At 36.7% G+C, this 27,400-nt stretch overlaps 1 protein-coding gene across 4 annotated transcripts in view; it reads left to right on the top strand.

Annotated features, from left to right (window-relative positions):
- LOC100645082 (GTP-binding protein RAD) overlaps positions 1 to 26,459 on the top strand; it is a 78,553-nt gene extending 52,094 nt beyond the window's left edge. For all 4 annotated transcript variants that reach the window (XM_020863767.2, XM_012310733.3, XM_048406991.1 and 1 more), the window contains exons 5-7: positions 17,682 to 17,764; positions 18,463 to 18,649; positions 19,912 to 26,459. In XM_020863767.2, coding sequence (XP_020719426.1) covers positions 17,682 to 17,764; positions 18,463 to 18,649; positions 19,912 to 20,201 — 560 coding nt within the window. In that variant the 3' untranslated portion in view covers positions 20,202 to 26,459. The remainder of the gene's footprint in view (positions 1 to 17,681; positions 17,765 to 18,462; positions 18,650 to 19,911) is intronic.
- The last annotated feature ends 941 nt before the right edge of the window (positions 26,460 to 27,400 follow it).

The raw sequence follows: 27,400 nt of genomic DNA, 5'->3' as shown, positions 1-27,400 counted from the left end.
GGCTTTCGCGATGAAACGCCTGGTAACGAACCGGAGTTGACCACGCAATCGTGAAAGCAAATTCGCTCGTTGATACGGCTTCTAGAAAGGAAATGTCAAGAAGGATGAATGGATTTAGCGGCGGATGATAGCAGCAAGCTACTTGTTATCGTACATCATTTTGCTTTTGGATGCAAGGGGTCGGGAGTAGCGAAAATGTTGGATCGTCGTCGTTCGTCTTGGTCAATTAAGGGGAGGATGACTTTGTGAATTTTCATCGTAGTACGTCAAATTTGTTGTTTTATAGGTGGCAGGATGTGTTTGTTCGACACTGTTAAAGTGGATTCTCTAGTGTTTAGTTTTCTTAGTACTCGAAGCCATTGAGTACTGTTTAACACTAAATAAATTTGAAGGGCCTCTCAGCTTCATAGCTTTTTCTAGGAACATGCCTTGCACAAACAGGGCAGTGGAATACAAATAGACCAGTTTTTCGTAATTATATAAATACCCATAGGCCCATGGCTTTGCAGCTCTCTTGTAAAGTAACGCTGCTAGCGTGCGGATCTCGACCAGCATACACGTTGTACTTATACTTAAACTTACTTAAATATATCTCTATTATACATTCATCCACGCATTTCTTCTCCGTATTCCGAGATAAAACCTCAACAGGCACGTTTGTTGATATTAAACTGAAATTGAACGACGAAGTAGTTATTTATTCGGATAAAGGTGTAGAAATATGTGATATTAAACTTGTAATGGGACGATGTTCTTCTTTCATATATTTTAGAATGCTTCGGTAATTATAACAATTAAGTTATTTTTATGGATATAAATAAAATTTTCTACCGTGGGTAAAATTTAGCGTGAGATTTGATAGACGAAACGCTGATTGATCAGCGTATGCATTTGTGTAACTTTATGAAATTAAACTATCGTAAATCACGTTTTAGTTTGTTTGAATTATATTTAAATTATAATTAATATTATATATCGAAATTAGTATCATTAGTCATTAAGAAAATTTATCGAATTTACTGAATTAATACATTCGCGATATAATACACGTATACAACGAATTAACATGTTCACTGTTATTGACAGAACGTCACGTCCACTCGATAATCCAATTACACAATGTTGCCAGCGCAGCTATTTTGTTTTTCAGTTTAAGCATTTGGACGAAAAGACTGTCTGTTAAGATAAGCGTTATCGGTTAGAATAAATATTTTTCTGACGAAAAGAAGTACGCGAATCCAGATACTAAGCAAATATTCAGGTATCGATCATTAACGATTCCACTGTTTCGCTAAGGAAGCTACGCGTATAACAAAAGGGCTCGGACAGCACGAAAGAAATATTATTATCGTCATATGTTTCTATAAATTTAAGACTACATCGTCGAAAAGAAAATGTTCAAAAGAAATAAGGCAGGTTCGATGGTCTACTTCGTATCAGTTTCCAATACAGGCTAATGAAAATCAAAGCAAAGCTGCGACAAGGTCGCGAGAAACGACATTTGTACCGTCTTTTACGAGCAACTGCGTCTCGTCAGAGCAATCGTTCGATGTTTTTCTAAGCTCGTGCGCGGTCAACCGAAAAACGAGTCATCGACTGCGAGACCAACGTGAATCATCGACTTTATTTTGCATGAGAGTTTGCTGGCAAGTGTGTCGATGGCCCAACGCACGATGGACACTATCTTCTACTCTATTTCATTTCGCGATGCCAGCGTGCAGCTCGGCATCAAGCGTTTCCACCACGGAAATATCCGCGTGTCGCAATCTCCGCGTAATCACAAGCGGCGTCGAAAATAGAAATTACGAATTTTTCGGGCGATCCCCGCGTATCAATTTCGTCAACTACGACCGTTCCGACGAAATATGAATTTCGTCTTGTTCGTCGCGTTCTAGTAAAATCGTATCTCCGATTAGACTCTCTCGTGGACCCGTTTACGTTAAACTTAAGATATTCGTCGTATCTTTACGCTTGCTTTTCCCAATTTCCCAAACGTTAAAAGTTAAATCTCTAATTTCTCAGTTTTCCTTTCCTTCGATTAATCGTATGAAAAACAAATTCGAGGAACGTAGAATGGTTTCGATTTCTCTTGGGAACTAAATTTAGGGTTCTTTAAGTGGTATAATATATTTATATTTATTTATATCCTGACACGTTTCGAGATTCGTTTAAGCGTTTAAGTTTAAGTTTATCAAAATGTAGATCTGACTACTTCGTTACAATGATCGGTCTTCCACGGTCTTCTCTCTAGAATTACAAAATCCAGATTTATTCCATTCTACGTACGTTTTAGCTACTTAGTCTGTAGGGATTTTAGTACACCGGTGGTCATTACGAAATACGATATTCGCCACTTCGCCGCACCTTCGTTACGTTTCGATACATTTGAGGGAACGATTTAAAACGCTCGCGAATTCGTGAGAAATAAAATAACAAACAGCAAATCCTATTAACATACGTACAAAGAATAATCCTACGGGATTTCCATGAAAAATGATGTACACAACATACTTTTTAATCGTAAAGAAAAATTTCAAATTCGATACACAACACGCTCTACTTCCACCTTACTTGCTTATTTTATCTCATTCAATTTTACGATTTTTTCTAATTAAAATATTGTCTCTATAATAAATAGACAAAAAAAGATCGCGTGTTAGATAAAGAAAAGATATTGCGATCGTCGTTCTGGAATTAATAGCAATGTCTGAGTTAAAATCGTATCTGACAATAGACAAAAGATAGGGAAAGCACGAAATTCGCTGAAATATCGGCGGTTGACGATAATAGACTCACAATAGAAGTCGGTAGGATCTGTTCTCGATTCAGGTGTCTCGAAATAGATCGCTTGACGAAAATAAGCGAGATGGTTTATAGTTCTGACAGACTGGTCTTCGTTCGTATCCGATTAACAGCCCTTGGCCAAGAAAAGCCGTTTTACACGAGAAAGCTGCTACGTGGCTGTAAACGTGTACGCACGGACCCGATCTAACGCGTTGGCCAACGGGAAAATCGGCTGTGCGTGCATCGTTCCATTCTTTTACAAATAATCCGAGTACGATTTCAACGATTTACACGTTACGGCTAACGGCTCGTTAAACCTCGCTGGTTTACGTAAGAATCCACCTTGTGTTTCGATTCCGTCCGATAGGAAAGACAAGAGTTGATCTTCTTCGATGAAACGAACAGTGTGGCGATCCTGTAAATACATCGATCGTAGTTGGATCGGTTACGAATTGATATAGTTTGTCGTATAGCGTTTACGTACTAATTAATTAGGTCCGAGCAAATTAAATTTCGTATCGTTTAGTAGTATTTTGATATTGCGAGAACGAAATGTATTTCATAACCGTATCGTACGTGCTATGTGAAACATTTTGAAACATTGACAGCGTAATGAGACGCGACTGTCGCCGTTATACTTGTAAACTTTAAACTAATTTGGAAATATATAACGTAGAAATTACAAGATATTCGTTGCAAACATATATTTAGTAGAAAAATTAGTGTAGAGCATGAACGATCGTTTTAAGCATATAATAAGTGTCAAATATGATTCTATCGAGTGTAAAAGATTACCGATAGAATGAATAATTGATCTCTGCAGAATATACGTTTGTACTAAATATCTCGTCATTTTTATATATATCTTTAGCTTTTTTCATATATAATCGTGATATCTGTTTTTCGTTACTATGCTAACGAAATTTCAGAATGTTTCATGCGACACACATAATATATCAATGAATACGAATGTTTTTAATTTCGCAAGGGCAACGTTAAACGTAATAAACGGGGAAAATTTTCTGAAAAATGGTCGTCCTTCCAGTTTGTTAACGTTTTATTATAGAAAATCTCACGACGTGAGATAGAATTAAAGATTCTAACAATTTGACGTAAAAAGCGTAAAACGAGATATTCGCACTAAAATATAATTACTATAAAATTATCATATTGAAATTTAATTACTACAATTATCTTTCCGATATTTTTTATCTTGTCACCGTAGAGAAAGCTTAATTAGAAATTAAAAAGATTCACAATCTGTTAATTTGCTTTGGTTTTGCTGGGAAATTGAGTTTTTAACGTAGAATTTTTTCTCCAGCGGAATGAGTCCTTTTCTCTTTTGCCAACTCTACGTTCTACGCAACGAAAAATACATCCTAATATAATATCCATAGAAATGATATCAAGCTGGCACAAATTATGCACCATGAGAGTGTTGTTGACAGCATGAATATGTTTGTCCACGTAATCTTCGGAGCGTATTTTCCCTAATGGCGTGACATTTACGCAGACAATGAGGTAGAGGCAGCTTATACAACACGGCTATGGATATTCAAACGTAAGGGTAGGCCAATAGGCCAGGAAATTGTTAGGAGAAAAATATGCAAAGAATGATCTATATTTACGGTAACCTATATGGTGACATTAATTTTACCAGCTTCGTGTATTTTTCAAGTTTATTTTCTATACTTCCATAGATAAAGAACGATATCAAACATGGTATAGATTATTATCGTGTACGTTGCTCGTTATAATATTTGCAGCGTGAAGAGTATCTCTATTTACGTTCTAATACTTTATGTTCAGAAACATAAGTTCTGGATCGTTTTTTCGATATTCTTCCTCTTCGGATATCAAAGTAAAATCCCAATTTTCCTCGTCATACCGTCATTTCCATCTTCGGATCCTACTTCACGCTCTATATCTTAATCGATCACCGCCAAGCTGAAGCGACACCAACGATCCTGGAAATTCCAACTATTCTCTTCACTCATGACCAATCATCCTTTTCGGGTATTTCTAATTTTCCGTTTGCGTGACCAATGATCACAACGAAAGTGAAGTTGCCTTTATGGGGTGTAACGACACTGAAAATGTTTGTTTCGAGACGCTTCGAACAACAGAGGAACTTGCAGAGCTTTCTGGGTCGAGGAGGCCGGCCAGTCCGTCCAGGCGACGTGAAATATCGTCGTGACACCCTGTTTGCTTTTCACCTGCTGTAACAGATACAGCTCTTCGCCACGATTACGCTATACAACTAACGTCGGTCTCGAGCATCTATTTCACTCGGCCATGACGTTATCGGGAAATTGCCTGCGAGTCGTTCTTCCATCACGTTCATTCGCTGGCTATTTATAGTGACAAACGGTTTCTTTGGACTTTCCGAAAGGATTTGGATTAAAAAGCTCGCGTCTTTCCGCGTCTTGTTAAAATTGTTCTGGTCGCAGATTTTATTTCTCTTCGCTACGGAGGAAGTTTCGTTCTTCCTCCGTCGAAAATCTCGATTCTTCGTTTTTGGTTTTTAATTTATCTTTCATTTTTAACTTTCTTTTTTTCGAGATGATTTCATTGTGGTTTCTCGCGTTTCAATAACAAATTTTTACATAGACGGGATTACGTTGGTTCTTCCCTTTCTAGGTATCGCGAACGAAAACGTGTATTTACAGAGTTAAGCAAAAGTATGAAAGGAAGATGGGTTTAAATTTGTGAAAGGGAAACATTATAATTTTTAAATTTCGAAGGCTACAAGATTAGACATTTTTCTTATAGTCTATGTTCTATGAATATTTAATTTCAGAGAATTAACTATATTGGAATATAGTTTACAAACAGGAGATCAAAGAGTTTAGTTCTCTGATACTTTTTGTCAAGGTTCTTCTTACAATATCTTTTCGATAACCTTCGTTTCATACGATTTCATGGAATTGAATTACTAATAATTTTTAATAGCTCGCGTTTCAACACAAGGTATAATCTGCAGATTTTCCATCTGTAGATTTAGGCACTGAACAAAACGGAGATTCGATCGAAGCTGGAAATTGCCGCTGTTTTGATTTCTTTATTTCGAAGAATTTACGCTGATGGTTTTATCGGAAATGAAAAAGGTATTTCGATCTTTTCTGTAATAATATTTTATAATAATAATAATAATTGTTAAAACATCGGTCTTCGAGATCTCTCGATATTCTCAAGACGCATCTTTTCCTTTTTCTTTCGTCATAAATCACTTTTGATTTCGTTTGTAGCTTCACTATAACGAGCTCGATCTGTTTAATTAAAATACAGATACTGGAGAGCTTTTCATATGGAATCGATGCCGCTGGATTATGGTTTAAATCCAATCGACTAACGCAAGGCTTTAGTCGACTTACAAACCACGGATTTGTGCCAGCAAGTATCGTTTCCATAACGGCTACTTCTTGCAAGCGTATCGCTATGCTCAGCCAACAATGATGCTCGCAAAGTATCTCTTCGTCATTCTCTCGTAGATATGAATTGCGGTACACCGTTAAAGAAGATTAATTATGATATGAGTTTGTGGTTTTGTCTGGTAGGTTTAGTAAGATACACAAGTATATTAAGATTGACACGTAGAATATACAAAAGCATTACATGGTTGTGCCTGTTACGTTATTATAAATATGGAATTTTTTATATTATGTAATTTATATTCTAATTAAACGATGTTTGAATTTTTAGACTAGACAGCTACGTTAATTTATATTATTTGTGCAATTTATCAATTTATTATATACTGTTTGTTTCGTCATACGTACTAATCGATAACGTTGTATCGTTAGATTATTGTTATACTATTCAAAGTTCGATCACGTACTCGACTACATAACATTTTTTCCTAATCTTAGTTACGATTTACAGTAACAAATTATTACGTTTTCTGCGAAATAACGATGCATGTAAAACGGAGAAAATTGGCAATTTTGTGTTTACAACAGAGCCTTCTGACAGAATTATCTTTTCGTGTTTAAACATTACCATTTGGTAGAAGTATTACATTACGCTCAATATGCAGTATTTCTTTCACTGGCAGCGATTTAATTCAGGCAGTGCTTAACCGCGAAACGGTGCAACAAGAAACTTCGAAGACGTTTGGTTTGGAAAGGATCGCTAAAGGATACACATTGAAAACAGACGGTCGTTTCTTTGCCAAGTAACAAAAACCGACGTCAAGAATAAATCTTTGTTGCGCGAACGTCCTAGATTCGAAAGATGGTAACGATCTTGGCTGCCTCCTTTACGAATCCTGCTATCCATTTTTCGTTACACATCCTGCATAATATCGCTGGAAGCACGTACTTAAAACGGAGACGTACGGTTTAAGGTTCGCGTATAATTTCCAATAACTTGCAGATGAAACCGATTTTACGACAAGATTTTATCGAAACTTCAATCTCGAACAGAGCAACAAGAATATTCTCATTTGAGATTTTACATTCTCTAGCAGGATCGTTATTAATTTTCGAAATTTTATTTGGATATTCTAATTCGATATTCGAAATGTTCGAGTATCGTTTGAACGATATCGATTTATACGAATTGTTTTTCAATCACCGAAATATCTTAATTACCGATATTCTTTCGACTCTAACTAATTTCTCTTTTCTCTTAAACATTTTCTAATTACAAATATTCTCTTAATTAATCTTTTTGTCCATTCGATTCGCCCATATACGTATTTCTTTTAATCGACGAAATATCAACCTGAACGATATTTATATTTCGAATTGTTCTTAAATTTCTATAAACGTCCCGATTTCTATTATGATTTCCAAGAAATATTTTTCTACGAATTAGCGACATTCCTCTAATTAATTTCCCACCTTCATTTCCTGAAATTTCCATAAACGTTGCCATTTCTATTAATACGTAATTCCCATGTATTTTCTAGAAGCATTTGCTAATTAGTAATATTCCCCTAACAAATCTCCCACTCACCAACCCATCCGCTTTTCTGGTAATTAAACAACGATTTCAACGTTAGACTGTACCCACGCCAAATGCATTCACGAAATAAATCCGTTTAATGCAAACGATGCCGAATGTCGAATATCGAAACACGCGGGAATAATTAGCGGCTAACGTATCTCGATCGATTGTCAATCGTTTCTGAACAAAATTATAAACCAACATAGTCTCCGATAGCGATATCACGGTATGTGGTTCCGCTTTAATCCCACAGCTGACACAACAAATCGTGCGTGTTCACGGATTACGACGAAGTGCATGAGCATACTAGACGGGTAATAGCACGATGACCCCGTTGGCTATCCTCTAACGAGGCAGGATCGATTTAACGCGCGTCTGGTTATGTTTTTATCAACCTCGCCGGATACAGAATCGATCGGAGCTCGATGATCCATTGGTTGCTTTCGTAATTGAATCTCATCGTTTAATAGAATCTTGTTTCGTAATTTTTTAAAGCTTCTTCCTCGAGCATACAAGGCTCTGTTTGCGTTTGATTATGGGGTTTGCCCGAGTTTATCAGCGAAACGAAGCTGCAAAGTCGAGGGAAGTTGAAAAATGCTCTTTTTAATTGGTACTCTGCAAAGTTGGGCGAAAGGTTGATATATCTTCGAGAAGTAGCTATGAAAGGTTATCAGAGAGGAAAGAAATTCGTGGTTTTACTCTTCCCGATGAAACATTCTTCAGCCTGACGATTTGATTTTCTGAAAGTTATCGTTGAAATTAGTTAGAGATATACGAGATTTGTTATTTCTGAGTTTCTTTTTGCTTGAATCTTTTTCTTCTTATCATTATATTTCTTCTTATTATTATCGTGTTATACGAGATATTGCATGTGTAAGATAGGGTTAAAATTATTAAAATATTCAAAGATTTAAGGATTTTTCTTCGTATGTGGGTACAATTTGTATACTAACGAACTGGATCTATGTGTCGAAATATAATTTTTAAATACCGTATATGTACGATTTCTCGTTAATATCTATCGATCATATACGGAACTTTTACGACACTTGACACGAAAAAATGATATATACTTAAGCTAAGCCTACACTGACAGGCAATTATCCGCAAACACGTGTCGCAGTCAATCAGCATCTGTCTTTCTGCGGATTTCCCTCGAAGGACAGATGCTGATTGGCCGCGACACGTGTTTGCGGGCAAATGTCTGTCAGCGTTGATTCAGTTTTATCTACAAGTCTCACTTTCACGTTAAAGGTTGTTCTTCCCAATTTCTTTTTAAATCAAATCCACGCCTTATTTCGTTTAATTTCCTTCGATTTCAAAATTATTGCTCGCACCACGCTCTGCAGACGCAATTTCAAACCTTCTGTTTTAATTAAGTCGAACTGAATGCAATTAAGAGCCCGATCCAACTCCGTAGACAACTTGCTCATCGAGTGTGCGCAGTTTTTTCTAAACTCGTGCAATTACCGTATCCGAAGACGCTTTCATTTTGCATGTTCCAAGGCGCTAGCCTTTATGACCGGAACGTGGATACGTTAGAAACCGAAGTTTCTCGTTTACTTAACAAAGTTCCGCTAGGTTTCGAGTAAATTTGCAGCTCGTCCCGACTTGGACCAGAAGTTGAAACGTTCGACGAATTCGTCACCGAAGACGCCTCTGTAATTACTTGCGACGAGAATGCCAAGATCGATCGCGTTTTCACGGGAAACTCGCCGTTTAAACGCGACCAAGATAAATTCGCGCGGCAAGTTCCACAGGTCTGCAACAAGTTTTCTGGTAACGCGACGACGGAAGCGTGGAACGCGAGTTTCAGTCGGTACAGATATTGTAATTGGAACGTAGTCCTCTTGCGAATAGGAGAAACGTCGAGAACTCGCGAGAAATTTATCTTGTCACTTTATAGACGATCAGGATTCGATGTAGCGAAAGCGGGTTTCGAGATTCGGAAAAATTTGACAAACCGAGGTTTCTCTTTCTGTTTCGCTCTCCTTACATATCTAAGGTGAAATAGTGATTAGATGATCTTGTACGGAGAAAAAGATATTGTATAGTTATATCTAATATTTTGTAGTATTCTAATATTTGTAATAACCTCACGTTAGATCCGATCTGTTTCAAAATCAGCAACGAATCGTTAAATCGTTAAATTCAGTCGGATCAAACGGTGTTGATAAATTCTTACAAAAGTTATCAAATTAGTTTCGTTGAATTTACAGTTATTCAATTTAAAACGTGGATATTCCTACTCGCCTTGTAGCTTCAAAATACGCTTCGTTGTGTTTGAGAATTTTTAAATTCCCCGGAAACCGAGCAAAGGAGAATAGTTTTATCACCGTCAAAGCAAAAGATTCGTAATATCATCGTCGCTGAATTTCAATGACTTTAACTCTTTGAAATTGGAACTGACCTTACTAATATCTCTGATAATTACTAACTGACCGTATTAATGAGCTTTGACATTTGCCGAGAGTTCGCTTTTGGTGAAAATTAACGAGATTCTTTTTGAGGCCCTTGATCGATCGCTAATCTTATACGAAAGAGATACGGCGTAACTGGTTTCGAATTTTATCATTTGGAAACACAATAAACTTTGCGGGACTTTAACAAGGGATCTTGGCTTCGGTCTGGATCAGTTTGGGCTCGATGCTAAGCTCCATCTTTTGAATTTCCCTTCGAAATTCTCGCATTATGGTACGGCTGAAGCTGTTCAGGGACGACTAAAACCAGTTTTTAAACTGGTATTAAAGTTTCGAGTAATAAATTCTAATTTTGCTCGGTAGAGTGTTCATGATATCAATAAATTAGTGCCTTAATTCGAAAATATGTCGTCAAAATTCTTAACTCGATAAATTTGATCGCGATCGTAAAGCGTAGGCTTCGTCGTTCGAACTTACGATGCGTAGGTAACAGTAGCTCGCTTCTCAAAGTATATTTTAATGAACAAAGTTTCACGATAAATGGAACAAATAATGGGAATATTTAATTCGATATCACGTTTTAATAGATTGTACGGTGGAAATTGTACATCGCGCAGTGAACTTTATAATAACTTCATTTGAAATTAAATCGGTAAGCGATAAGCGTCTTATCGACCGAATGCGATTTCCTGTATTATAAAATACAATTAGATTACGCAATAGAGAAATGTAAACGATGGTTACAAACGTTCTATTAAAATTTCTTCTTTAATATAGTTTAGCGGTTTATTTTGTCTCTGTAGCAATTTGCGAGAACGCCGGTGAAACGTTTCGGTAGATTATCCCGTCTTAACCATCGTTATTAACATTAACTGGTGTAATTGATACAGTGAAATTAATAATAAATTATTATGTACATAAATACGTATATTAATCGCGTAATTACAGAGTCTACGTTTCAGATAAATCGAAATAAATTGGACCAAGCTTTTGCAGCTGCGAAAGAAAAAAGGAAAAATGTTCGAATGAATAAACCCCGACCTATTTCTTAATTACAAACCTTTTTCAAGCGAGAGTTATTAAGTAGAAAAATATATGTTTCTAGATTTATTTATAAATCCTTTTCCGTAGACGCGATTCCATACAAATACGATAGATATATGATAAAAAATTGCTTATAAGAAAAATACGAAAAGTGAATCATGATTTGCATCGCTTCTATACAATCACCCTTTTCATACAAACGTCTTCGGTTTAGTTTTCGGCACACCACCACTCGTTCGCTAATGTATACAAATTATACACACGCACACAGACACGTATACACGACAGAATAAACAGCATGAAATCATGCACGAATCTCTGGCGAGGTTCTCGACGGAATCGTTAATACGACGCTTTAAATACGACGCTTTTAATAAGACCACGGTGTCATTAACCTTCGCGATCCACTTAGCGACTGAACGTTCTCGTTCTTCGCGACGACTCCACTGTTTTTGGAATTTCTCCCTCGCAATGTTTACGTTTACGAGGATTTCCTCCTCTGGCCATTGTACCCGCGTCTTATAAAATAACTTCTAATTTGCTCGTTCCTGTAAACGATAAACCTTCCTTTCAAACGATAAATATGCGATTAAAAGTTAATTCGTTTCTCGTTTGTGGTAATTTTCACAATCGGCAGAAATCCCTTGCGCAATTTCTACAGTAATAATAATCGATAGTGATAATTCATAGTGATTCACCGATACTTATATTATTAACGAAACGTTACAAATTATTGGTCGATGTATTCTGCGGTATTACAGTAACAAGTCCGACGATAAAACAACAGTTTTAGGATAAATTTCATAAACGACAAGTAATTCGAGTATCTAGTTTGACGTGATATGGTAAAATTGTGAACGGAGGGTTTACATTCTGCATTTTGTGATTCGACAGCTATGAATCTTCGTTTATCGCGCTACGTGTATTATCCTTCGAAGAATCACAACCACCGATCAAACATTTTTACCATCTTTCGTGGCGATGTTCGAAGCTTCTTCGCAGAAACGGCGAAACGTAATACACTTAAAAAGTCGAGTCTAATTCAAGAAATAAAATTACACGCACGTTTCCCACCTACATTTGTTTCTTCAATTTGATTTCCACCAAGCATATCACTCGCAAATATAGAACCCGAACAGATTGCTCTAGCTTTTGACGTCATATTCCTCATAACCTTCTTCCTGTTCTAAGTTCACCGCCCACGTTTCACACGCGAGAAACACCCTTACGTATTGTGCCTTTCTAATTTTCAATATAATAGGACAAACTTCTTGTTTGCTCACACGACAAACTTGGGTCGACCACGAATACAATTTCTCCTTGTCTAACATACATTCGGGATATAACATCGTTCCCGGAATATTGTCATCTTATTGTCGTTGCGCGTTGCACAAGTTTGAATTCGATTTACATACGGTTACGGTAACTGGATCCCGTCATATTGTGTCCTGGTCTAGTGTTATGCAATATGCGCGGTATATCGAGAACAAAGCGTGGATATAGCTATGACGAATCAATGTACGTTGTTAGACTCTTTACATTAATTTATGAGTTACGTAAACAGCGTTATTTTGGGTGAAGATTTATCACAATGCAGAGTTTGATTTCTTTCTTTCATCGATATAGAGATATGTATAGTTGAAATGTTTGTATCTAATAGGTGCTTGATTGACGAATATCTTTATATTGATCAAAAATTAGTAATTTATATTAGATTTTAAATGAACGTGAAAATTCACCGAAAACTTACGAACAGCTCGAGTCTATAATTTGCATATGTTATGCTTGATACTGTAATAGATTGGCAATATAACGCCAGGTTGTTAATTTAGTTTCTTTCATGACTTATGGATTGAATTGAAAACGTCAGTGAACAATCGATCGAAATGTTCGCCAAAAACGTTACAGAGAGTAGAAATCCATAATTTCAATTGTCAAACTTTTTTAAATGAGATGACTATGCGTAGAATATTTCGATAGATTAATAATATATATGGTTGACAATTCTTTCGTTCTTGTATACGACATACATTTTTTTATTCAATTGCTTATAGATAACACGATTTAAATTTGCAATTTAGATTTGCAAAGATCCGATAAGCGAACAAATCAATACGTTTCGAAATTTAAAATCGTCTTAAATATCATTACGGATAAAGTGGAAACGGACTTGTCGTTTTAAACAAAATAATAATAATAATTATTATTATTCTTTTGTGCCGTATAAATTATTGCTTTCAAATTCTACAACACGGAGATTAAGAGATATACTTTTTCAGGATTGACAGATTTATAATTTTTAGATATTTGTTGGCTGTATATCGTTCAATTACGTCGAAAACATTTTTACTTCTTGATGCCGAAAATAACGGCGATTAGTGTGACGACTTACTTTTATTTCGCGCCTTATCGTCACTTTTGCGACCACGTAATTGCATAATTTTGGCGGTGAAATTTCTGGTACAACCCTGTCTTTCTAAATGCAAATTTGACGCGCGCTCTTCCACCGCTCTAATCTCTTTAATATTCGCAGTGCAGGATACTCGAAACGACGCTAGCCAGATTGCGTTCCATTAGCAGTGTTTCTAGATGAAACTACAATATTTAATTACAGGTCGAGAAATATACAAAACGCGCTTTGCTTTCAAAAATTTCCATAATTTCCCGTTGTTTCCTCTTGATCAAAAATCAAGGAGAAATGGCCCAAGAAGGAAGAGAACAACTTTTGCGGAAACAATTTCTGCGCAGAAAACAATTTCTATAATATCTCTATAAAGGAGGTACTTCTAAAAGTCTAAAGGATCTCTACAGTGTTTTCATATGAAGGGTACAAGATTGGATTTTCCCATGAGAGAAAACGTTTTAATATTTTTCGAGAAACTTTATGACGCTTGATGTCGAATTTACCAAATATTTTTGACCACTTCCATTGGGCACGCTACGCATAACTACATTACAAAAGTTTTGTGTTGTCAAGAAACTTTAAGGTGTACTCTACTTCGTCGCGACTTAGTCGCCAGAACTTCCTTCCCTATTGCATTTCAGCCCCCTCAAAAAAATGGGACGAGAGGCTCGATATACGAGGAACGTTGCCTTCGGCATTAAATATTTTCTCGTTTTCAATTTTCCCCGAGATATTTTTCATAATCAGCTTAACACTGTTATGTACATCATCGATGTTTTATCTCCGCTTTTAAAGGAAAATAATGGGATTCATGAAACTTTGAGGATACAAGGGACGAGGAGATGTGTCATGTTAAAAAGAAAATATTCTACCATGGAAAGCTTAATGAAATTTTTTTAATCACGCTTATTGGAACAAAAAGTAACGCCTGGCTTATAAATAGAACATATTGTACCTCGGATGCTGTAAACAAAAAGTTCACGTATCTTCGCAACATAAATTAAAAAATTTGTTTACGAAGATTTTTTAATTTCTTACTATTTTTATTCCAGCGGTAAAAATTAAAAATTTGCTAAGTTAATCCTGCAGCAGATATTTTTAGTAATAATCGTTTCTCTAAACAAAACAACTACTCGTACAAAAATTTTCTTATGCGTCCCACATCCTGCAGCAAAGTTTTTAATTAAATACAATCGGTGGAACTCGTAAACCAACAAACTCGCAAACTTCTTAAAACTTTAATTGTTAGCAGAACATAATCACGGGTCTCCCTTCTCTTATCTCACAAAATTCTCCTTCGCCAATCACGCGTAAATAAGAATATCAAACGAGTCTCGAAGTGGAATAAGGATTACACGCATCTTTCAAAAAATACACGTTACGTTGCACCGGAACGTCTATTATCCAACAGTTTCTCGAGCCAGTAAACTTTGCGTATTATATCCTCATACACCCGTAGAACGTGGAATCAAACGGACATAAAATAAAGTAACCGACAGAAAGCAAAAATTGGGGCCGATGTCGAGTTTTACACGATAATTTTGAAATCGGGATCGAGGTCAAGACGCGACGACACAAACCGTGTTGGGAAGACTGCGTCTGCTCGTAGTAAAACAAAAGATGGAAGGAGAAGAGCACTAGCGATGGGATTAAGTTCGATACATTTTTATAAATTCGAATCAAATGCAATACCCGAGGTTTACTTTGTAAGGTTGAAATGCTACTCGCAACTAAACTGGAGATTTTTATGCTTCTAACGTCAAATTTAGAGCTACGATATCTGTTCAGATCGTATGTAATATTCAAAGATTTAAAAAGTGTTATATTTAATGGCAGGGATAAACTTTTACGTAGATTCCTTTTCTTCAGTTACGTTGATAAAAGTACGAAATTGTATAAAAAATTCGCAGTCTAGCCATAACATATAATCGTTAATTCGTCGTACTTGCGAAGCGTTCGATCTTCGCGAGTTGTTTTCCAGCCTTAGAACGAGTGCGTGAAAGTTTCGAAAGTCTACTTACAAGTACTTTGATATTAGAATGTCGATGCTCTTACAATTATACCAATCGAGTTACGAGAGTCGGAAAAGCAAGATGGCTATAATCGATCGTTAGCACAGAGTTAAAAATTGCTATTTATTGAATATTGTTATATTATTTCAAAAGGGCTCGATTCTACTTAGGGTTACTTCCTTCGTTTCTCAAAGTATTTATAGACTTTGAATCTATCGCGTTTAAGTTGGAATTTACTTGAGAACGATGCTTCTTTTTTTCGAAATACAGTACGAATCCAGTCGGCCAATGTTCGAAACTACTTGCGACGTATTTCAGTCCATTGCTAAAAAGCACGGAAAGCGATGGAAAATCGCGGGACGCGAGGAAACGCGCGAGGAAAGCGAAACGGGCACGTCGGTTTCCAGGAAGGTGTAAAAAAGAAAAGTACAGGAACAGGCGGGCAGAAATAGCGTCGGTTAATTTTGCACCGGTCCGCTGCTATAAACGTACATCATACAGCCTCCGCGTCTGTTCATCGTCTGACCTCCTCTTCTTTCTCGCGCTTTTCTTTTTCTTCGTTTCTGTTTGCCTCCTTCGTCACCGTCCTTCTTCGTCCCTTTGTATACATACACCGAACGTCTGTTATCGGTTTACGGCGTGGAACTTCTTCTTCCACTTGTACGGTGTTTCTCTTGAAAAGCTTTTGCCATTATCTTAATTATGGAAATTGAGGTCTGGCGGAAAGAGGTTTTTGTAAAACGGCGCGGAACGAAGCAAGAGGCTTTATCAAAGAATTGCTTGGGAGCTGTACGTATTCGCGAACAGACGACTCGAGGTGAAATTTCCTATTATGAAATTTCCGTGTTGCGGTTGCTGGAAGAGAATCGGTTTGCAAAGCGTAATTTTTTTCTGCAAGAATTATTTCGGTATTTTGATCAATTTATTTTTGAGCTACATCGGCTCGAATCTAAGTGAAAGTTAATTAAAATAGATATGGAGGGATGTATTATAGGGGATCGTGCAATTTTACTCATTTTATCATAAGGGAAGGTCATCGTGTGCGCTAAAGTTGATTTTTCTTTATTTCGCTTTAGTACCTCCTTTGTTACCGTTTCAACGTTAAGTGAATCTGAGTTGAATCTTGAATTATCGAACATAGACCAAACATTCATCAGTTTCTATGACCAATCGATACGTCTCTGTCGAAACGTACAAATTCTGTGTGTAAACATTTCGCGAGCGACGTTCCTCGTTTCAAAAAATGAAAATATTTATTTCAATCAGTGTAAAACTTTGTAACACGTAACATTATGTATCGCGTATTTTTTCATTGCTCGATAGGGATTTCTATCTTTTTTTCCGCACGATTGGAAATTTATCCTGTTCGCAATAAGGAAGAAATAAATAAACCATCTCGAAAATAGTTCTCGGTGGAAGTCGAAAGATCTTCAGGAAGACGAAGGTTCAGATATAAAAAATTCATTCCTCCGACCTATCGCTTTAACTGCCGTAGCCCGTTGCGATTTCTTTTCCCCGATATTTTTCTATTTCTTGTCTTCGTTGTTTTCTTTCTCCGCGAAAGATTGACAAACATTTAACTCCCGCTACCAAACTATTGAAATCTCACCACAAAACCAACAATCGCTCGACCAGCTGAAATCATCGGACCACGGCATCGATGCAATTCCCGGAAGCGGCGGACGTTTGGCGATGGTGGTCGACGAGCGGACGCGTGGACGCATTTAGAGTGGCGGGATCGCGCTTAGCTAGCGCGTCTCCGTTCGTTTATTTACAGCGGTTCCATTCGATTATTTTCCTTTCCGCCACGCGATTTCCTTCTCATTTCTCCCCTTTCCTCGATATCTCGTCCTTGCCGCGGACGAATAAAGGGGATGGTCCAAGGAAAAATAAATGAGGCAGCAAATCAAAGGGATCCGTAGCTCCTCCTCTTCCCATCTTTCCATCCCTCTTCCTCGATAATACCTCTTTTTTCCTTCGTCCCCCTCCTCCTCTTTTAGCGACGCTCTTTGAGCTGCTTTGTGTAGCGCCACGTCGTTCATCTTCTTTTTTCGCTCTTTGTTTCAGACGTACCCAGCGAGCAATCCGTTTTCGTCATGCTGAACGGCGAGGAGAGCGAGCTGAGATTCCTGAACGTCGCGAATCCGAAGGTGAGCAACCGCTTTCGAGTTCCGCGTGTTAGCCGGAGGGCGCTTTACGAAAGACGCTTAGCGTCCATCCTTTGAGAGAGCTGCGTTATTCGATCGGCTCCTCGTTTTGACTTCTTTCAGGCGATGCTTTACAAGGTTTACGATGTCCTGGAATGATGCCGATTTGTATGCTTGAAGAGTGTGTTAAATGGAAGAGAAAGGATCTTTGTGAATGGTTGAGAACGATGGAGTGGGAAAATTATTTATTAGCGGAGTTGCTACTATGCATCTACGAGAACATGGTTAGCAGAGAAACGCGGGTCTGTTTGCTTATTTCTCGTAGACTCGATAGCGTCATGTAGTAGATAAGCACGTACGGGCGAATGTGTGGCACATTGAAAAATAAAATCATACAACAATTCCGCGATTATAGTAGTTTCTGACGAACGGACCACTTGCTTAGTAGATTAACGAATCTCGGTATCGGTGATATTAAATTAACGAGACTTTCGAGTTTCTCAAGATCGGTGTCTGGCGTAGGAGAATATAATACTGTACAGTATGATGAAAATTATATCAATCGTCGCATGAATCTTCCACCAGAGCGTAATTGATATAGTCCACTTGTACGTTGATCTATTTTGAATAATCTAATTTAAATACGTGATGTATTAGTATTATTCTTCTAAGTAGTACGTTCGTATTTTTGTTTCGTACAGACGGAATTGGAGAATATACACCCGGATGCCTTTGTCATCATGTATTCTGTGATCGATAAAGCGTCCTTTCAGAGAGCAGAAGAGTACCTAGAACGTCTCCACGACCAGGATTTCCTCCGAGGAAAGTCGGCCATACTAGTTGGGAATAAAGTGGATCTGGTCCGATCTAGAGTGGTTTCTTCACAAGGTTGGTATATACCCGCGTATAAAGGTATCGATCGTTGGTATAATATTTAAAACAATTTAAAAACAATATTTGGTACAGTTTTATCGAGAAAACGGTCTTTTAGCGGAGATATTTCAAAAATATTTTGCGTATCGAAAGGCGCAAAGCGCGTGAGAAAATCGCAAGTGGTAGTGAACTGCGTATGATCGAACTATGAATTGTATTTATCGCAGTACGATAGGCGCGATTATTAAATGCTGTGATTCCCGATTTGTTTACACGATGGATATACATATTTTATTATCGGAGTAAATGAAAAATCAATTACGAAGCTACAAAAACATTCACGCATTTCTTTGACGTTTAATATTTGACGCTAATATACAATTAATCCGTGCTTTTTCACTATGTTTAAACACGATTAAATTTCCTTTCTCATAAATTGACATATCCAATATCCGAAAAATCTGATTCAAGAGAGAATGAAATTACTTTAAACTCCAATTTCAAATCTCAATCTTATACAACCCTTTTTCGTCCAGCATTCTCGACAAACCAAGTGAGACGTATAAATAGAAGATATCATATATCTCGTACGTAGTACGTAATATATAAAGACGCAGAATAAAACGATAGTTCGATAAATATTACATTTTCTCTTTCGCAAATAGCACGTTCAAAATCTTAAAAATCCAACGCAAAGGAAGAAATAAAATTAATCTATAATAAATACCAACTAGAAATCTGAGTTTTGTATCGACCCTCTTCTCTTTCTCCGCATCGAGCAAATCGCCCAAAAGATGTTTCACCCCTGATAATTAAAAGAATTAAAAATTCCAAAACTCCAGGCTGAAAGAATCAATCCGAGTACCAAGTAAAAATTTCAACCCTGTATCAACGTTTTCCTCTTCCTGCTTCCGGAATAGATCAACCAGAATGTACTGCACTCTTAATAATTGAAACAATTGGGACTCCCAAAAGTTAAACGAAAAAAAGTAACATAACGAAAAAGACCAAATAAAAGCAACGTAAATACCAAGTGAAATTTTCTATCCTACGTCTACTTTTTCTTTTCCTGCATGCCGAACAAATCAAGCAGAAGATACTGCGCTCCTGATAATCAAAAGAAAAGTTCTTCTGATCCCCCTTTTCATATTCTTACCCAGGATAACACCGTATACCGACCAACCGTGTTATTTTCCACCGTCCTACACGCGCCCTTGGCAACTCGATGTTTAAATATACGCTTCCCTTCTCTAATCCGGCGCGTGCTGCCATTGCAGATGGCAAGTGCATGGCGTGCACCTATCGGGTGAAGTTCATCGAGGTCTCGGTCGGGATCAACCACAACGTGGACCACCTGCTGGTCGGGATTCTGAATCAGATACGACTGAAGAACGTGCAGGGGAACGCGGAGAACCGTACCGGAAACGGGGCTAGCGAGGGCAGCGGTCACTGGTATAAGTCTAGAGGCGTGGTACGAGCCAGCATGAAGGCCAGACAGATGCTAACCTGGCTGTTTGGTAAAGAGGACAGCAAGTTCAAGAATTGCGAGAATCTTCACGTGCTCTAATAGGCGAGCGGGTGAATTTTCTTTCCCCGGCCGTACCTGACGGTAGATTGTAAGGGCGGTGCTGTTCGGCGCGATTACGCGACCCCTGCATGATACGATACTTCCAGAAGATCATACTGTTCGGCCGAGCAATAGTGAAGTCTCTGAGAGATGTTCAAGTCAGCATGACATAGAGGGATCTTCGTCTGTCGATTAGCTGATCGTTTTAAGAGTAACGAAGTTATTTACTCTGTGTTTGAAATTGGTAGATAAAAAGGCACGAACTGTCATAATTTTTTAATCGTTTAATCGTAGTATTTGGTTCGATGCAGAGTAATTATCATATACAGCGTAGTTTCTGTAAAGCGTTTCTATAGGTTTATCACGTTATGGTAATTTTTATAAAAGAATATAAATTATTATAATCTGTGAATCTTTTTGCTACTCGGTTTAACGCAGAGATTATCGAATAAGAGTATCTGTAAGATTCATCCGTCGATCAGTCATTTGTACGTGGTTTGTTTTAAAAACTGCTTACTTTATATTTGAGATTTGCAATTTCGATAAACGGCAAACTACTATGATCCGTGAGCCTTTTTGTGGTATGCAAGTTATACATATCTTAACCTGTTTAATTAACGCGGAATAATTATAAAACGAATAACATCATCATCTGTAAAATATCTTCGCCCATCGATCGGTAAATTGTACGTTGTTTGTTCCGAAACTAACGAGACTGTTTATTTTACATTCGAAGCAAATAAATTATTGGAAATAATCTGTAAATTTTTTTATAATATTCAGCTTATACACATCTAATTAGTTTAATGTAGAATAATCACCAAATAAATAACGATATTTTAAGTGATATCAGTTACTGTTGTTGCTCCATCGCGACTTTATATTGTCCTTCATATTGAATTAATTAACCTAACTGCAAATAAAATTGTCTCTGTAATATCTTCTTATAACGAGTCATCGTCCTCGTACGTTTGAAAATTCTATGAGGGACCATAGAATAACCGAGACCAGTGCTGCCTACCTGCTTAGTCATATACACGTTAGAGATTTTACTTTTGCTCGGTTAAGCAGAACAAACTAGAAACCTTGAACGGTGCTACGGAATTCTGACTGGAATTCGTGAGACTAGTAATCGGGTGAGATTGTATTTCGTTCGAGCGTGGTTTCGCTTGGAATGGCCAATTTGGTTTCTGAGCACTCGAGCTGATTTGGCTTCTGATTTTTGGAATCTTGGATATTCGAGGCACGGAATCCATCGAATTTTCCACCTTCGGTTTCTCCATCTTTTACTTTTTTTAAACGTCTTTTCGAGAAACAGTCAAATTAAATAGAAGAAAAATAGTTTATCGAATGTGAGCTGGGTAGGATAAAACTTGTTAAGAAATGCTACTCGAGTTGCAAAGGAGTTAACGAATATAATAATATAACAGCGAAATATAATTCCACGTATGATAGAATTACATATTACAATAAGCACTAATCCTAGAATACAAACGTTGTTACAGATATCCGAGTAACATAAACGTCTGTAAAATGTACAATTCTCTTCAGATTTTTATTTCGATAGCATAATATTATATTTTATTTTTCATCAGCACTTCGATATCTTATTTACTTAATAATTCAAGATTAGATATTTTATTTGTAACAGATGAAAGATCTCTCAATGGCAAAAGTCACATGTGTTTGTGTTCTAGAATTAACGGCGACATGATAAATTATAAAGATCAGGAACCACGATAAAATGATCTTTAAACGTGTCATTTTATTAATCTGAAAGATGTCAAAGAGAAACAATCGTGGGACGAAATTGGTCATTCCAACAGCCAGAGTAAAATCTGGAATGATTGGGGTGCGATCAAAGTGCCAATTAATTAAAACGAACGTGACCACTGTTTCTTTTTCGAACGATTAATTTTAATTAATGTTAGCTCTTAAGAACTTCCGTCGAGGATCCGCTCGATACCTACCGTAATTTCGATAATAATAAGTTTGTTAAGTCATTATCATCGTCTGTGTTGGTTCGTAGTCTATACATGAAAAATAAATTGTAAATGACTCAGAGGAAAAATATATTACGCGCGCGTGCGCGTGCACACACACACACACACACACACACACACACACACACACACACACGTACAGAGGGCTTGATTAATCCTTTGATCGTTTAGTTCTTTTATAAAATATATATCGAATCTTTAGATATTTAACGCTAGAACTACCGCAGTGGTCAAAATGATTTTAATTCATAATTTTTCGCAATAATTTTATAACAATATTTCATAAGAGTGTATGTCTTTTGCAATTAATTTATGACGTATTTTGTGCATTTTTGGAAATTTGAATAATTTCCTGTTTACCGTATCGCTTGCATTATGTATTTCTTCATATACATAATTTCACTTCAGTTCCATTGTTGCGAGTTTTATGCTTTAATCGTTGGTAACTCTAGCGTTTATAAATCTCGCTCCCTATACGATCAGAATAATTTATGATGCAATGAAAATTATAATTTGCATTAATAATTGAAAAATGAGAATTTGTATCCTTCGTGTTTGATTCTCGAGCGTTCTCTCGGTATATCAAAACATTACTTCTATAAACGATTCTATCATCGAAGAGACTATCAGCAGAGAGCTGAGAGACAGAGAATTAAAACGAAGAAGAACCTAGTCGAAGGAAAGAACTCGACAGACCCAAAGGGTTAATCGAAAGGACGAATCTTGGTGAAACTCGGCGAACACTCCTGATGAAGAAGAAACGATAAAAAAGGGAAAACAAAGTAGTTCAAATCGACTTCAGGACGGGTACGAAGGAATTTAAAAAATCGGACCATGGCATGAATTAGCGGCCAATACTGTTACGTCATTACTGTACAATAAGACCAATTTAATCTTTTTAATCCGAGTTGTATATACGATAAGTTTAACGATAAACAATTCTGTGTATCTACCTAACACAGAAAAAAAGAAAGATAGGGAACAAAAGAGTGAACGAAAGAGAAAAATAGAAGAATGACGAACAGCAGCGAGATACGTGTGTTATATTATTATAAATATACATACATACTTATATGCATATATAAATATATATGTATATATTTATAAATATATTCCTAATGTACGATGAATATAAGTCCACGTTAGTTTTATGTAGATGTATCGTTAAATGATCGACGTGTTGCTATATTGCGTGTTTTCCTTAAAAGGACGGGTACCATATAGAATATTCATTTTTGAGACATTTTGAAAGCAAATACGAAAAATAGAGAAGATCATACGTAGGTACACGTATACATACACACATACACGCACACACATACGTATTTACACGTCTACACGGCCCACTGTCTATTTTCTGCGATCTCTATGCCTATGTATAACCGAATTATATATAAATATATATATGATATACTCGTGTTTATGTATATACAGGGTGTTGGGGAAAAATGGTTCAAGAATATTCAATTGATTGTATGTGTCATTTTGTAAACGAAGTGTTTCAGAGTTGTAATAACAAACTGTTGTTCGTCTTTGATATACGTTGCTGCTATTTATGTACGATTACTTATTATTATCTTTTATTTCATGTACGATATTTTTTTTTACAAAACGCCGGTTGTAATAAAGTGACGAAATATTTTTATGTATTTCTCTATAATTCTTCATTCTTTCATCCTTCATTCTGACGTTCTTCAGACAAGAATGTCATTTTAATTTCATATTTCGATCTATTAGTTTTGTCTTTACGTTGGATTTATCAGCTATGTTAACTTTTATCGGAATTCTTGTTCGTAGAATTCTTTATAAACTGTAGATTTGTATATTCTTGAACCGTTTTCCCAATGTATCCTGTGCATATATTTAAAACGAAGCAGTGTTGTAACAAGTATAGTTCGTGCGGTATATCCGTCTCAGGGGCCAAGTTACTGGGCTGTAGGATAAAGAAGCAAAAAAAAAAAAAAAAAAAAAAGAAAGGAATAAGAACCATTACGATTAATAGCTTATGCTAGCTGAAATAAAGGCATCCATTCGAAAGAAAAGCGCACGCAAACGTATAAAATTGGAAGGAGGATAAAAATCATAGAGAACGGTATTATATTTTCCAAAGTGCTATAAAACGGTGTTTGCAAATGGGATATCGAATTGAAAAAGAATCTTGTTGCAAGTTTTGGTATTATAAAGTATGTACAGAGATTATATGTCAGAAGAATTAGCGTTTCGAAGTAGTTCGATAAGGCGATAAGATTTTGGTTCAGACTTAAAGCAGAAAGTGTTAGCAAGTTTATGGAAGATCGGCCGTTAAGCCGACGAAAGAAGGGGAACGGTTTGAAGAGAATAATACATAATTAAATTTCAAACGGATGAATAAATTTCGATTTTAATAGAGGAAGTTGAGAAACTCTGTTATCAAAGCTGAATAATCAAAAATGAAAAATAAATTCTAACAGTGATTTAATAATTGCAAATTAAACGCAACATCGCTCTGACAAATTTCTGGCCAATTTAAAACAATTCGAATTGCGCAATCAAAATGAAATTATTTTACTACAATGGCTGGAACTACTGAAAATCGAGGACAATATTAAATTGTGAATTTTATCGCACAATAGGTAGCAATAGGATGCAAATTTTTGCGGCTCGTTGAATCAAAACAATACGAAAGATAAATCAAATACAAATAATATACAACTACGTATAACGTGAAACGAACTGTTAAATATAATTACGCTAAGAGGGACGTTAAAATCGACAAAAATTGTGATTTAATAGAGGCGTCGAAGTAATTTCTTTGTTAAAAAATTCTTTCGTAGAGATACGTTTTTCGACTCACAGATCGCAAGACTATCTTCTTACAGCACTGTTAAAATCGAACCAAAAGCCAGAAGAGTGAAAGAATATAAAAGTAACAGGACGTAAGATTCAAAAGAAACGAACATCTTGTAACTTTAAGTAAGAATCGTTCCTTTGTTCGCTCAAACGAAGATGGCGAATTAACGACACGTCGTCATCGACCATTCGATTTATCAATTGCGAAACCAGCCAAGGTATACATTATCGTTTGCCATCGGTTTGCGTCGTCGTTGCTGCTGTTGTTAAATTAATTAAAACAAGAGAAGACAAACCAGAAAGACGGAGTTCTATGGAATCGTGACTTGAACAAGAACCTTCGCGAAATAAAAGAGCGAGAGAGGTAAAAAAAGGGGATTCTTATCAAGTGCCTTTGTGTATTTTTGTAATTTAAGCTAAACTCGATGTAAGTCTTTAATCCAGAAATACAACAGTGTAACCATCAAATGTATATCGATTCTGCAAGCGCATGCTCTTATTACTTTTCGATAATTCGTTGTAACTTGTCGTGCTTATAAACGTTACCAATTTTTCTATTTATTCTTCCACGTTCATTTCACCGTTCCTTCTCTTTAAATTAACGTTATATCGCGGTTTCTTTCGTTTTTTTTTTCTCCTTCTCCTCTTCGACGTTCTATCCGAAGTCGAGAGAAGACGAAGTCGTAACGAAGCTCGTATTTCTAGATCTCCTAAGGACCTTGTAACAACATCTCGAAGAGTGAGAACGATAATGAAAGAAAGTAACGAAACAATAATTAAATAAGGGGAAACATGAAATAAGACGAGAAAAATAACATTTTCTTTAGATTTTAAGCTTTCACGATGGTTGATGGACGTTATCCTTCTGGTTTTTTGGCATCAATCGCGTTGTGCCTTCGAATGCCGGCTTCCGCAACGTCCACGAAATGTTCGCGCGAAAGCGTAGCGCGTAACACGACTGATCCCGAAAAGCCAAAAGTACGATAGTTTGTCGTCGAAAGGGGAAATAATTTCGAACCTAAAGGTGCATAATCGTTTCGAAGGTATCGACTTCCGGTTTTCGACGATACACCCGCTCGATGTCTACCGATTAGCTGTTGCCAAGGTGAATTTATCGATGTTACTTCGAGTAAGCGAACAATGAAAAACGTTATCGTCGTTGTCTGTTCGTTGTATGAATGGTGCGTGACGTGACAATACTGCCATCTCTCTTCGGCTGATAGGGATACGATTAGGTCGTCGCGACGCTTTTCGAGGAAAGGCAACGGAGATGAGAAACCAGGCGAATTCTTGGACTCGGCCACGCGTCTTTTCTGCGCTATATTTTAATGTAAGACTACCTGTCATCCAGATGCAAACGAATGGCTCTAATCCCGAGGGATTATTGTACTTCGGTGATAATAAAGAAGCGACACTTTAAATCCTCCATGAGTCTTTTCATTCATATTTTTTTCATATTTTTAATATATTCATCTCTGTCGTTGTCGTTTTCGTTGTATTCTTTAGTGTCAGTAACCTTTTATTCTGTTTCGATGGCAATAAAGAAGCGATGCGCAAAAGTTTCACGCGTGTCTCTTTCTTCGAACTTTCCGATTTTTCCCAACTTCCACAAATTTTTCCTCGTATTCGTTGCTTCTTTACGTCGCGCTTTCTATCGTTCGATCTTTTATTGTATTTCGACGACGATGGAGCAGCGGCATTCAAAATCCTCCGCGTCTCCTCTCATTCACGTTTCCCGCTATTTAATATTTGTTCTCCTCAAAACTTTTCCTTCGATCGTCGTTTCGTCCTATCTTTCGTTCTACCTCGACGATAATAAACATACAATATCCAGAATTCTTCGTGCAATTTGTCTTTTCTCTTCTTGTTCCTTGTTATTCTCTTGCATCTTTTAGTACGAAGAAGTACCAAGTTCGTGGTTTCTACTGGATATTTTATAGACATGGAAACAAAGAGGTATCCATGCCCGTAAATTTGTTTTCAGGTCGCAAACGGGATACCTCATTACCGGATAAAGGGTTACAAATTATGCATCTCCATAAACGAGAAGAAGGTCGTGTCTCGATAATCGTAGAAGTAAAAGTTTTTCGTTTATAAACTATCCGTAGTTTATAACAATAATTTCGACATATTTAGATTTCCATAGTTTTTAAATGGATTTGAACGATATGGTTCAACTATGTACCACGGTAAGGTATAATACGTTTCAAGTTGAAAATCTTAAAAGAAATAAATTCTGACAATTACGTATCCTTCTTTATTTGATATTCCTTTAGCTATTTTTAATTTACCAAAAAATCAATTGCACAGTTTCTTCGTAGAAATTCTACATCTGTCTACACCCCTGTACGCTAGAAATTCATTTGA

This window comes from Bombus terrestris, chromosome 7, assembly GCF_910591885.1.
Source record: "Bombus terrestris chromosome 7, iyBomTerr1.2, whole genome shotgun sequence".
Taxonomy (NCBI): Eukaryota; Metazoa; Arthropoda; class Insecta; order Hymenoptera; family Apidae; genus Bombus; species Bombus terrestris.
Note: the sequence above shows the minus strand (reverse complement) of the source record. Positions and strands in the feature narration are given on the sequence as shown.